The sequence below is a fragment of the Aptenodytes patagonicus genome, chromosome 16 (genome assembly GCF_965638725.1).
Source record: "Aptenodytes patagonicus chromosome 16, bAptPat1.pri.cur, whole genome shotgun sequence".
Classification (NCBI taxonomy): Eukaryota; Metazoa; Chordata; class Aves; order Sphenisciformes; family Spheniscidae; genus Aptenodytes; species Aptenodytes patagonicus.
The window spans coordinates 3,814,041-3,826,976 of NC_134964.1; the positions used below are offsets into that span (position 1 = coordinate 3,814,041).

Consider the following 12,936-nt stretch of genomic DNA (forward strand, 5'->3'; position numbering starts at 1 on the left):
GAGGGGCGGGAAGACCCTACCCTTCGCCGTCTTGGGAACGCATTACAGCTGCACAGGAAGAATTCTAGGGGAACAGCCCGCACAGATCTCATCAGGGCAGCTGTACGTTGCTCTGTATGGCCTGAAGCAACATAAAGGCAGAGTTCAAGGTAACGTGTTGCCGCAGCACCTTCTGCTGGCAGGGCGGGCGGAGGCACCTCTGCTCGAGTTCGCAGGTGGCAGAGGAGCCAAGCAGCAGAGCAGTGGAAATTTCCATACGTGCTCAGTCACCGTTTTCTACCAGTGCCAGAAGGTGGAGCTTAAGAGAGGAGAAACCGTCCCGCGAGCTGGCCGTAGTGAAAAATTCATGCGTGTTAAATCCCAGTGAGGTGGAATCGTCTCAGCATTGGTTCTTTGCTTCACAACCCCGTCCCACAGGCCGGAGGGACAGACCGAGAATTGAAAAAGGCAACGTGTTAGTAGGCCACTGGGTCAGCTGGAGGAGTTGCTACTCCTAGGTGCAAGAGTGCTGCAAGTTACAACTTTATTTCTAAAGCAGATTTGCCATGAGCTCAATTCTACCAGAGAGACTCTCTGATAATACTGTCAAAGCTATTTAGTAGAGCTCACTTTTCATCATTTTATGTGCAAATGTTGAGGAGTGCCCACCTTACTGGCATGTATTACTTATTCAAGACATGGTCTTTTTTTTGAGAGAGAGTTGCAACTTACTCGTTAAAAAATCTAACCAAAAAAAAAAGAATAATCTCAGAAATAGCACTCCAGTAATCCACCTCACATGTCTAGAAGCAAGTCTAAGTTTAAAATTACTTCAGCTTCTAAAGGTAGCCGATTTGGCCACATAATTACACTTAACTCCACCAAGAAGCTACAACCTTGAAAAACCTGTACTGAAGAGGCCCAAGGTACATCTCCTCCCATTATTTCCTGATTTAAGTTTCCAAAGCACATTTTCAGCCAGTATGACTTGCAAACACCTATCTGGGTTTCACTTTAACAAATCTGGCTGGTGCCACCTCCCATTTAAAGGGAAAAAGAGGCTATTTGTTCTTTGCATCACCTCTGAAGACCCCAGCCTGTCAATTTTAATTCACAGGCTACAAGTTTTCTACATACACCTTTTTAGTATGAAGTTTTTAAAACAAAAAAGCTTTCCATGCATTTTGTTTCAGGCAACTAACCTGGAAACTTAGCAATTAGCATATTTCAAAGATAAATAACCATCTACTTCCTTGTCTTCAACACTGACAGCACTGGGCAAGGGGAATGTTGCAAGGCCAATTAAAAAGGCTCTCCGCATTGCCAACTACAGTTTCAGACACAAGTGCGGTAGTATTTCAGGACTCCAGGTGAAGTTCTCACAGCAACAGTGAATGATCACAAAGTGCCAACTGATAGAACTCCACAGAAAAGGCAGAAATACATAACTAAAAGGCAGATTAGGCTGTGGTTAAAGAACATCAGAAGCTGAGCCTCAGAGGAAAACAATCACCAAGAGCTAAGCACAGACTAGCAAAAAGATCTAGAGTGTAAAAGAAATAGTCTGACTTGGGTTCAAAATAATCTAGATAGAATCTTGCCTTGATTCTTGCAGCCAGATTGAACCTTTAATACATTAAGCTGTAGTTAAGCATTGTTAAACTTGAAACTAATTGTTACTAATAAACAAGAGGAAGGAACTGAAAGTCAGTGTTAACTGGAATTTTAATATACTGTACTTGAAAGCATTAAGTACTTTAACCCCAGGATCAAGTATTACACCAGCTATGCTCGTCGTCAAGGAAATGCTGTTGCTTTGCTCAGCACGGGCAGTGCTTTGAGATTACAGTCATTTGCATGTACTACAAGTCTTGGAAAAAAAAAATATCCATGAAGTATGTTCATGGATCAACAGCCCACTTCCCTCCCCCCACACTTCCATAAAGAAATCACCGCTCAATCCAGTTTAAGTATAATTTGAAGTTTTAATACTAAGATCTTCCCATTTCTCTGAAGCTCATAGTAAGCCTGCATGCTAACTCACAAGGCCTGACAGCTGTAGATACATTAGACTCAAGCCTAGTCTGCACATACGCTCGCGCGAAGGCGACAGTTACGGTGCTGCAAAAGCTTCCTACGCTTGTAGCAGCTCATTAGCAACACCACTGCAGAGTTTTGGTTAGCAAGACTTTTAGCTATACCATTACTCCAGTGGATCTCTTCCAAAAACTGGCCCTACGCTAGCGAGACAAGGAAGAGCACTGTTTCCAACAGTTACTTAGAAGCCAGCTTTAGTTTTCTTCCCCATCGAAGCAGAGCCTGCCATGCTAAGCAATCTAGCCCAATCAAGGCAAGGCTGTTTTTTTGTAGAAGCTTAAATGTTTAATCAGACACAGTTGAGAAACCTTTCTAGAATTTAATATAAAAACATTTGACATTCCATTAATGTAAAGTTGTGCACATGTTGAGAAAATCGCCATCTGAAAGAAAATTCGATCTTCAAATATCTTTATTGGAAGGCCATGCACTGCCTTCTGTTACTGTATTTCAAATCACTGTACATTTACTTTGAAAACACTGTCTGCATTTTCTAGTACAAAAAACTAAAAATTGTTTCAGGAATGTAGAGAAATATTCAACTTAAATAGCGAAAAAGTGCACCATAATTACTGCTGCACTGCAGTCATTTCTGCATTTCCCATTTCTTAAATAACTATCCTGTTTTGATAACACACAATATAAAGAGCAATTATGAAAAACTGAGACATTTAAATACACTAAGTTATTGAGAATAACTTGTCGGCATTGGGTAACCTATCATAGGAGCAGCACCAGTGGCAGGATACGCATACTGCTGTTGGTTCATGCCATTGTGCATATTTGCAATATTACTTCCATACTGCTGATCATAGCCATTCTGGTAAGCTCCCGCAGGGTTACCAGCCCTGAAGCCAGCTTGCATGCCTGCAGCTGCAAAACCATTTCCAAAAGGAGTTCCATTACTGAAACTTTGGGCACTGTAGGCCCCATTTTGAGTTTTTGCTCCGAAGTCTCTCTTTCCTAGTGCACCATAGTTTCTCTCAAAGTTCTCCCTCTCTCTAAAACTACTAAATCCACCCCTTTTGCCCGCAGAATATCTGTCACGTCGATCACCTCGGGAACGACCTATCAAAAAAAGACAAGACATAGTTATATATATATATATATATCATAAAGGCTGCATTTTACATACCACCAAATTAGTTCAGCTCATTTACTAGGTTTGCCCTGCTGGGCAGTCTTCATCTAACTAGAGTCTCCAGTTAGCCTTTTACTACATGGATGAAGACTATTTTGATAGACAAAGCTGTCTAACCTATGAGGAGAGTCACATACACTCCCCTGTGACACAAGTGGCAGCATCAAGGGAAAAAGTCATTTTCATCTTGCCAATAGGACACTTGCATCCATCCTTCCCAGCCATATGAGAAAAGGCCACAAAACTGAGCCCTGAAGTGTTTCCTTTCAGAGCAAATACTCAGAAGTGCATCTTTGGCCAGCACTAGCCATAGGTGCGCCACAATGTGAGTGTAGAGCATTCAGGGGGAGAGGGTGTTGTTATTGGTGTTAATAAATACCTTTTCAAGTCACCACAACTGGTGGCTAAACCACCTTCCACATCCATTTTGGAGAGAGATTGGAGGTGGGATTTGAGCTTCCATTTTTGTTCCGAGAGGAAAGCTACGCACTGTGGTTGAGAGCAGTACTTACCTGAACCTCTGTCTTCAATCAACTGAAGCAATTTGGGGTTGATGGCTTGATTAGCCTCCCGAAGCACAGAGATGAGGTCATTTACTTGCTTAATATTGTTAGGAGTAAAGAATGTGTATGCTGTGCCTGTTTTGGTACTGCGGGCAGTTCGTCCAATTCGGTGGATATAGTCCTCTGAGGAGTTAGGGTAGTCATAATTGATGACAAATTTCACATCTTCCACATCTGTAAAGTGTTGCAGTGTGGCAAAAAGCAAGGTACAAAGTTTTGCACACCACAACAGCCAAATTGAAGATAAAACATTAGACAATAGTACTTTAAAGGAAATAATGGCTGCAAAGAACAGTGTTAGAATTATCCATTTCTGCATGAGTATTGTGGAAGAGAAAGTTATGCACACTCCGTCTGTTCCCGTCTCATCACCCACCCTGTGATCCAAAACCTTACCATAAAGGAGTATGCATTTGCTTGTCATTCCCAACTCAAGAGTCCCCTTTACAAATCATCAAGTGACATCTGAATGCTTCTTGCAGTAGGGCCACTAAAGCTCACAGCAGCCTCTTCATGTGCTCATTTGAGGACCTTAGAGTAAAAACATACAAGGTCCTTCACATACACACTCATTAGAAGCTCAAAAAAAAAGGGGCCACACTGCTCGTCTTGCCAAGACCTTTGAACCGCAGCTGCAAGAAAAACATACCTGTCCCCCCAAAGTCACCAAGTTGTTTTTATGCACTGTGTCTCGTCTAGGCAAGCGCTTCCAAGAAGCCAGGGTTCACTTGAGAATGTGTCTCTCTCTGGCAGGTCTCGACATGACGACTATGTATAGGTGGAGGAACTTCGACTTTCAAAGGCATTTGAAAAGCCATTGCTTTCCTGCCCCACTCGCTAAAGTGAGAGGTGGACTTTTTCTCAGATTTCATGTGCCAGTACTCACCAATTTGTACAAGGCTTAGTACATTTTAAAGCTGCTCTCTCCATTTCATGGTTGAAAAAAAATTTTCATTGAACATTGAAGTTTGTAATTATTTTCTTCGACATTTCAGCAAACTCACTGAAATTCAAAGACCCACAGATCACAGCAGACAGTATGCACAAAACTAACAGTACTGCACCATGGCAAATCATGCAAAGCATGGAGAGAAGAGAAATACCAGGGCAAAGTGAACTGTGAATGAAACTGCTTATTTCATGAGAGAACAGTTTATGGGGTAGTAGTTTAAAGGATGATCTTTGCCTTTTGAAGATTACTGGCACACAATGCTCTCAGCTTTCACCTCTCTATTTGACTGGAAGCAGCCAGCCGATCATTTCCACTAGTCCTCCATCCCCCTCGAGTCCTCCGATTGTCATGCCTAGGCCTTGCCACAAAGACTGCACCTTTATGTGAAGAAAACTTAGAAAAATGCAGAGGTTAAAGAAAGCAATAGACTTTCTTTAAATAGCTTTGGGCAACTGGCATTACGAGTTGTACTAACCTAGACCTCTGGATGCAACATCTGTAGCAATCAGGATTGGTGCTTTTCCATGTTTGAATTCTGTAACACAAGCAACCTGTCAGTTTCTTCATTAAGTATCACAGAACACGCGCTTGTAGAAATTGCTGAAATGCTCACCATTTAGAACCCAGTCCCGCTCCTGCTGACTTTTATCACCGTGAATACCCATTGCTGGCCACCTGAAAATACAGAACTTGATTGACCTCAGACCATTCCTTGACTAGTTTAATCAGTCAAAGATAGGGCTACTGGCAAATTCCAAACAGCTTCTAGAGTTAGCTTTAGCATTTTAACTGACACCTGGTGTCACTGCATTTGACAGTTGACACCATAGTTAAGCGGTCACTCCTGAAGAATCAAGAGCACGCTAAGACTACTGGGGTGGCTCACTGAAGTTCAAGCTATTGGACTCACCCATCTCTCCTCATTTTTCTGGTAAGATCATCACACCGTCTTTTGGTTTCCACAAAAACAATTGTTTTATTTTCCTTCTCACTCATTATTTCTTCCATCAAACGAATAAGCCTATTATGAAGAGATGATGGTTAGAGCTGGGATTGATTTGTACTGCGCAAGTTTAGTTTTACCAGCCTGATTTCTCACTTTTTTAGTGGTCTCCGAAACCATCAAGACAACTTCATTTCACAGTTCATAAACTAAAACTAACCATTAAAAAAACATAATGAATGCTTTGCCCCCACTGACTACTTACTTGTCATCTTTCTCTACATCATGACACACATCCACAATCTGAAGAATGTTGTGGTTTGCACTTAGTTCTAACGCACCGATGTTGATGTGTACATATTCTTTCAAAAAGTCTTCAGCCAGCTGCCTTACTTCCTTTGGCCATGTGGCACTCCACATCAGAGTTTGCCTGTCAGGCTGGAGAAGGAGACTAGGTCAGGACAAGATCAACATATAGTCAAATGTCCAACAAAAAAAAACCTACCCAGACAAGCCTGAAAAAGTTAACTACACTGCCTTTGCTTTAATGAGCATAGTGGCATTCATTTCTGCAGTAGTGATAAATGCATGAACGATTTATACTCACTCTTATCTGATCCACAATTTTTCTGATCTGAGGTTCAAATCCCATGTCAAGCATCCTGTCAGCTTCATCAAGGACAAGGTAAGTACACCTCCTGAGATTGGTCTTTCCAGCTTCTAAGAAGTCTATAAGTCTTCCAGGTGTTGCAATGCAGATTTCCACACCTAAAAACAAAGCAGTAAAGTCAGCTGAAGTAGTTTTCACATTGCCTCATACAGAGATGCATCAAGGCTTATCCATACCTCTTTCTAAGTCACGAATTTGTGGTCCCTTTGGAGCACCTCCATAAATACATGTAGACTTCAAACGGCATGCTCTGCTATATTCAGCAGCTACCTGCTGCACTTGTTGAGCCAGTTCACGAGTTGGTGCCAGCACAAGACACTAGAAATAAGATGCCCAGCTTTTAGTTCAATACCTGTTTGAAGCTTCTAGTCTGACACTAGTTTTAAATGGAAAGGTTGTCATATATCACTCCAGTGCCTGACTAAAGTGGATTTAAGCAGCCCAAACCAGCAAACTAAATTACCCAGCATCTCGGTTACCACCATACACTGACCTATGCTGTGTGGCAAGGTATCTGAAAGTCACTAGCTTCCAGGGGATACCAATTTCCAAAATGGGACATCTAGCCCTCTTCAGTACAATTTTAAGGACAATCCAATCAGAGCTTATGGAATGTTCTTGGGAAACTACCAAAACATGGAACCACTTTAGTCACACAGAGAAACACGACACAGCTGTGCACTCTGAGCACGGACAATTGGACTGTAAAAAAAACCCCAAACACATTCTCTACAAATTAAGATCCCCTTTCATTTAGAATACTCACAATAGGTCCATCTCCTCGCTCCAGGAATGGCTGATGATTTATATGCACAATAGCAGGCAACAAGTACTGTTTGGAGGAAAGAAAAGTCTCATTACAATCTCTTCCCAGAAGCGTTCAGCCTGCACTAAGCCAGGCCATACTTTCACTGCTGAAATCCAGCAGTATTCCAGGCTACAATCAAAACTTACAGACAGCGTTTTCCCTGATCCAGTCTGTGCCACTCCAACCATATCCAATCCACTCAATGCAACAGGCCAACCTTGTGCTTGAATAGCAGTTGGTTCAGTGAAGTTCTGCCTCTGAATTACTTCCATAACATTTGCTTGAAGAGAAAATTGAAATTTATTAACTTAAGACTTTGTCTTAATCAGGCCTGGAAGAACAACCAGTATGGTAGTCTTCACTTACCAGGAAAGTTAGCTTCATAGAAGTTTATAATCGGTTTTGGACAGTTATGGCCCCTAACTGTGACTTCTTTGCTTGATCTGTACTGTTCAACTTCTTGCTGCAAGGCAAAAATCCCGTAATTGGAAATAAGCTTTGATACCAAAGTTACCCCATCCATGCCTGTTGGGCCCCAGACCCTCAGCATGTTTGCACCGATTTGTTTACTTTCGCATGAGTTGGATAGGGTACATACCACAGTACGTCTAACTACATCAGGATGTTCTTGATAGAAGTTCTTCTCAAATTTGGGCAGCTCATCTAAATTCCATTTCTTTTTTGTAAGTTTTTCCCCAGGGTTTCCAAATTTCTTCCCAGAGAGAGGTCCACCTCTACTTCCTCCAAAACGGGGGGCTCCAAACCTAGAGAAGAAGATCGTAACATAGAATCCAAAAGAAATGTTTTGGTTCTCTTCTTATACAACTTAACCACTATCCCTGCGGTCCACCCTGTAACTTTACAATTCAGATTTATAAACCCCACCTACAGGATACTGAAACTCAAAAAAACATACTTAAGTTGCAGATGCCACAATCTGCCTAGCTACAACTCATACTCAGAAGCTAAGGTAACACATCTCTCTGCAGTTTCCATAAAATGAAATTTAAAGGCCTATTAGCAAGTTACAACATAGGCAAAGTAAGGACATTAAAACCTTTGTATTACCCCACAATCAAAATGGTTTCCCACCCAAGTGACACTCCCATTGTGTCAGCCTGCAGAAAGTGGGCAAGGGCAGTTACAAAACCTTGGGATCGCTTTCCCGTAAACCGTTTTCTTGTATCCCAAAAGATAGGCTTCTCTCAATAACGATGTTTTGTGAGGCCACACGTTTTACGTTAGCGTTTTAAGCTAGGTCCCTCCGTTCAGAAAAGGCTCATCTCGAAAGCCTGTCCTGGCAGCCCCGAGGCGCAGCTCGAAGCAACGCCGAGCCGTGCGCCGAGGGCCGCTAAACTGGATGCGAGCGTGGGGCTCCCTCCCCCGCCCCGACTGCTCCCCGTTCTGGCCGGGCAGGCGCCGGGAGCGATCCTTCCCAGCACAACACAGCGCTCCCAGAGGGGACCGGGCTGAGCGGCCGCTGCTTCCTGCCAGCGCTGTTTCCTTTGTCTCTCATTTCTGTCTACGCCACATTTTCCAGCCGCTGCCATTTTAGAGTCTGAGCTGGGCGGGGGGAGGAGGAGGAGGAGGAACAAAGGCGGCAGCAGCAGCCGGCATTTTGATTTCCCCTCAGTCACCGCATGGCGGGGCCGGCCATTAACATCCGCTTACACAACACAAAGCGGGAGCCGGCCGGCTTCTGCCAGCGACAGCTAGAGCCGCCGGCCCCAGCGAGGGGGAAGGGAGGAAAAGGGAACCGCCCTACCGAGAGCTCCCCGAGGCTTCGGCATCGACGAAGCGCCCGGCCAACCCACTGACCCACAAACCTCCAGCCAGCCCGCCGCTCCCCAGCCCACCCCCACTGGCGGGGGCGGGAGGAATCGAGCTCTGCGTGGACCGTTCAGACTCGGGGGTACGTCCCCGGAGGGGTGGGGGGCGACTTCCCCCCCCCCCCCCAAAAAAAAAAAAAAAAGAAAACCCCACCCGCGCCCCTCGTAAGCGGCCACACACAGGCGGGGACCGCGCTGAGGCGGACGGACCTAGCCCCGACCCTGACCGCACAGCCACCCACGCCCAGCGGCCGCCCTCGCCGGCGCGAAGAGCTCCTAAAGTCAGTTCCCCTCCCCCGGCCTCCCCTCGCGAATATCCGGAGACCTCGAGACGGCAAGAGCTGAGGGTAAGGGCTCCAGGGCCCAACCCCCACGACTGGCCGCCATTTTAAACGGCGGAAAAACAACCACCAGAACCCCACAGTCGGTCTGAGAGTCCGGACGCTGGCGGCGGCTAGCGCCGGCCGGGCCCCCGGACTCACCCTCTCTCCCTGTCGCTGGAATACCCGGGCATGGCGATGGTGGCGGTGGGCGAGACGATCCCGGTCACTTAAAGCGCTGGCGAAAGGTAGGACAGGATCCGGCGCCGCTGACGGGGGCCACCGAATGTAGAGCGCCCCGCCGCCCGGGTGCCGGCTATATAAGGGGGCCCGCGGGGGCTGCTGGGAACCGGCTAGTGACGCAGGCGCAGAACCCGCCCCCTCTGTTATGCAAGCGGCCCGAGCTGGCCGGAATCCCCGCCCCCTCCCGTGTGGGCGTGACCGCGGCTCGGCCGACTGACCGGCTTCTGCGCTCGCGGGCGGAAGTTCCCCTCCTCCTTGGGGCGTGGCCTCCGCTGCCGTCACTGCCCGCAGCGCCCCGCCCGGAGGGGCCCGTGCTCTCTTCCCCCCCCCCCGCCCACGCAAGGAAGGGCGCGAGCGGCTGCGCCTGCGCAGAGCCCCCGACAGGCGGCAGGCCGCGGCCTAGCGGCGCCGACTCGTCCCCTGGCTGAGGCCTCTCCCTCAGCGCGCCCGGGGGCCGCGAACCGGCCTCGGCCAGGCGGGAACGGGGATTTCCCCCCAGCCAGCCTTTGATAAGGGCAGCCCGACGCCTCTCGGCCTCCCGGTTTGCCCGGAGAGCCGCTCGGCTCCGAGTTGGCGCGCAGGAGCAGCGGTGAGGCAGCGTGCTTCAGCTCGGTGCGAGCTGGGGCTGGGCGGCAGCTGGCGGAGCAGCCAGGGAGCTCAGCCGCTCGCAGTGAAGTGCCCCGAGCTCAAAGCCTCACAGATAACGTACGGTCGCACGAACTGTTGGTGAAAAACCTCCTGGAAGCGCTCCGACAGAGAAAAACCAGGCTCAAGCGGATCTGCCGCGTTTTGACTAAAAACCGGTGGCTTGGAACGGTAGATTGAGCCACAGGGCTGCCTGGGATTGCCGGGGGACTGAAGGAGTTAGATGTGCAGAGCCTCACGATGTTAGCAGGCTGGGCGCACAAATAATCCATCATAGCAGATAGATTGTTAAATGCTACATCGAAGAGTGCTTTTAGACTGTTACCCATCGCCCGGGCACTTTTATAAATATTAAATACACCTGATGAGAAACAGTTACCATTTTTATCTTTTCAAATTCCACAGCAGGGCTAGTAAAGCAAAGGTTACAAGAAGTGCAGCAGCGCACCGAAGGACAGGTCTGTTCAGAAAGCACACACATAATAAACATCAAATACCTGAAGCAGGTACTGTGGTGTTTATCTGCCCCGCTTTGCCAGCTTAAAGAATAACTTGAATGTCTTGCTACCTGAGGCTTTAAGCACACGAAAGAAAAGGTGAAGCTTGGAGCAAAAACATAAGCAGCCATATTGCCAGACCACCTGTTTCAAGCAGTGGCCAATGCAAATGAAAACAGCATAAGGAAGGAGAAGTGTCATAACAACATTCTCCGTTTACATCCTCCCACCTTCTAGCATCTGCACTTTAAGGCTTTTCTGAGACGAAAATAACGTAACTGTATTTGATGGCCATTTCTTCCCATTTTTGTTCTATTTATGCTCTTTGCTTCTAAGACACCATGACAATGTGTTTCACAGTTTAATTGTTCACCACCTGAAAAACACTTCCTTTCATTTTCAACGCATTGCCTGGTAAGAACAAGGGGCACGAAACAAAATGAGTTACTAGAATGGTGAGTAATAATTTTCTATTTATTTATGCCCTTTGTGGACATTAATCTAAGTCACCTCCTCTGTAAACCAAAGCTGCCGTCTAATTCTTTCTCCTTTAAAAGCAATTCCACACTTCCAATTATCCTTGCCATTTTCTCTTTATTGAGAAGAAATGCACACAGTATTCGAGATCTGGGCCCCATACAGATTTACTCAATGAAGTCATAAAAATGTTTTTGATCTGCTGTGTATTATTTCCTAATGATTTTTTTCCTTTTTTTTTAAAAATTGTTGCTAAGAATGGAGCAAGGTTTTCAAAGAATAGTACTAGATGTTTCCACAATCTCTTCCTCAAAAGTAACGCCTAAGTTAGGCTTATCTTTGTTTATGAATAGCCACAGCTGTTCCCCCCTCAACAATCTGGAATACCACCTCGATCAATCACTTTTTCTTGTTATCAATTTGTTCTTTTAGTAGCACTTCAATTTGACTCGGTTCCTTAATACTATCCCCTGCAAATTTCTAATAGGGGAGCCTCCCCAATTTTTTTCAGTATGGGATTACTGATTTAATATAGCTTGTTAAAGATTTTTCTCCCAAAATACTCTTTTAACGCTCTATAGCTACTGACCCCATAGACGTCCTGCTTCTGATGAGTCTGAAAAAGGTTTTTGCAAAAGCTGTGAAAATTAATAGCAAGTTGTCCGATCTTTTCCTGTTCTTCCCTATTACATTTAGCTTAACAAAGATTATTTTGATTTTTTTTTTGTTCCTGTCACTGCGCTGTTTAACCTTGCTAAGGTTTTAAAGAATTGAAGACTAAACAAACACAAAACCTCGTCTCTGTCTCGCCCACACGCATTTAGTCCGCCAGTAAGTCCTTTTGATTTCCTCTTTGAAAAAAACTTCCTGATTTTTGTGTTCCACCCCTTTAAGTTAAACATCATTGATTTTCCTGTGTTTTCTTGAGCCAACATATGCGAGGCAAACCAACACAGCTTTGCAGAGCTGCGTATGTATCAAACTGAAATCCATGTTCTAGTATCAATTTCGACAATACTGATACACATTTGCTTATCTGCACAAAAGGTCGTTTTTATTAAAGCAATGTATGCATTTGGATTACGTATGTACCAATTATGGCCATAGACTGTTAGAGCTAACTTTACTTGCTGCCAGTCATTCTTCTTACAGTCATAATTGGGATCTCAGCTGCTTCTGTCACGCTCCAGGAGTTTAAGGGGCACCATTATTTCTAGTTTTGTGTGACTTGATACAGCACGGAAATTCCGGAGTTCCTAAGGAGCATGGAATACCGTTGCTCAGTACGCAAGGTAGTACACTTTCACCATCCAACGTCTCCAAAAACCTCTACGCTAGCAGCTGCTGGTAGTCACGTTTCACTAGACAAAACCTTCTAGATCTTGCTTTTCACAGAGGTTGTAACACTCCCATCCTGCACAAAAGCCATCGCCTTACCCCGCATTTCCCAAGCAAACCTACATCACCTGCCGATTTAAAACAGACTCCCCACCCGCACCACCCCCCCCCCTCCCTCTGACCGCCGTCTCCGCCCAGCGGCAAACGCCCCCCGGCCAGGCCGGCAAGGTCCAGCGCTAGAACCTTCCGCCGCTCCACCCGCCCGCCAGCGGCCAGCCCTCTCCCCGTCTAGTTTTGCTCGTGAAAACGCGAACGACCGACTCCCTTTCAGGGTAACGAAGGCGGAACCTCCCCGGGCAAACCCCCGCCGCCTTACAGCCCGGGGTTTATCAGCACGCCGCCATTTTACGCCGCCGGCCGCCCTCAGCAGCCGC

At 46.2% G+C, this 12,936-nt stretch overlaps 1 protein-coding gene across 2 annotated transcripts; it reads right to left on the bottom strand.

The window, feature by feature from the left end:
• Window positions 1–1,686: 1,686 nt before the first annotated feature.
• DDX5 (DEAD-box helicase 5) lies at window positions 1,687–9,605 on the bottom strand. Of its 2 annotated transcripts, none has more exons than XM_076353989.1 (13): window positions 9,489–9,605; window positions 7,752–7,917; window positions 7,520–7,616; window positions 7,300–7,433; window positions 7,112–7,177; window positions 6,522–6,663; window positions 6,283–6,443; window positions 5,941–6,113; window positions 5,643–5,753; window positions 5,346–5,407; window positions 5,208–5,267; window positions 3,730–3,954; window positions 1,687–3,144 (listed from the first exon to the last, which is right to left on the bottom strand). In XM_076353989.1, exons 1-13 carry the CDS (start codon window positions 9,494–9,496, stop codon window positions 2,762–2,764), a joined length of 1,788 nt encoding a protein of 595 aa, XP_076210104.1. In that variant the 5' UTR covers window positions 9,497–9,605; the 3' UTR covers window positions 1,687–2,761. The 2 variants fall into 2 exon arrangements, with proteins under 2 accessions (XP_076210104.1, XP_076210103.1); XM_076353988.1 differs by having other exon boundaries at window positions 9,465–9,605.
• Between the last annotated feature and the right edge of the window lie 3,331 nt (window positions 9,606–12,936).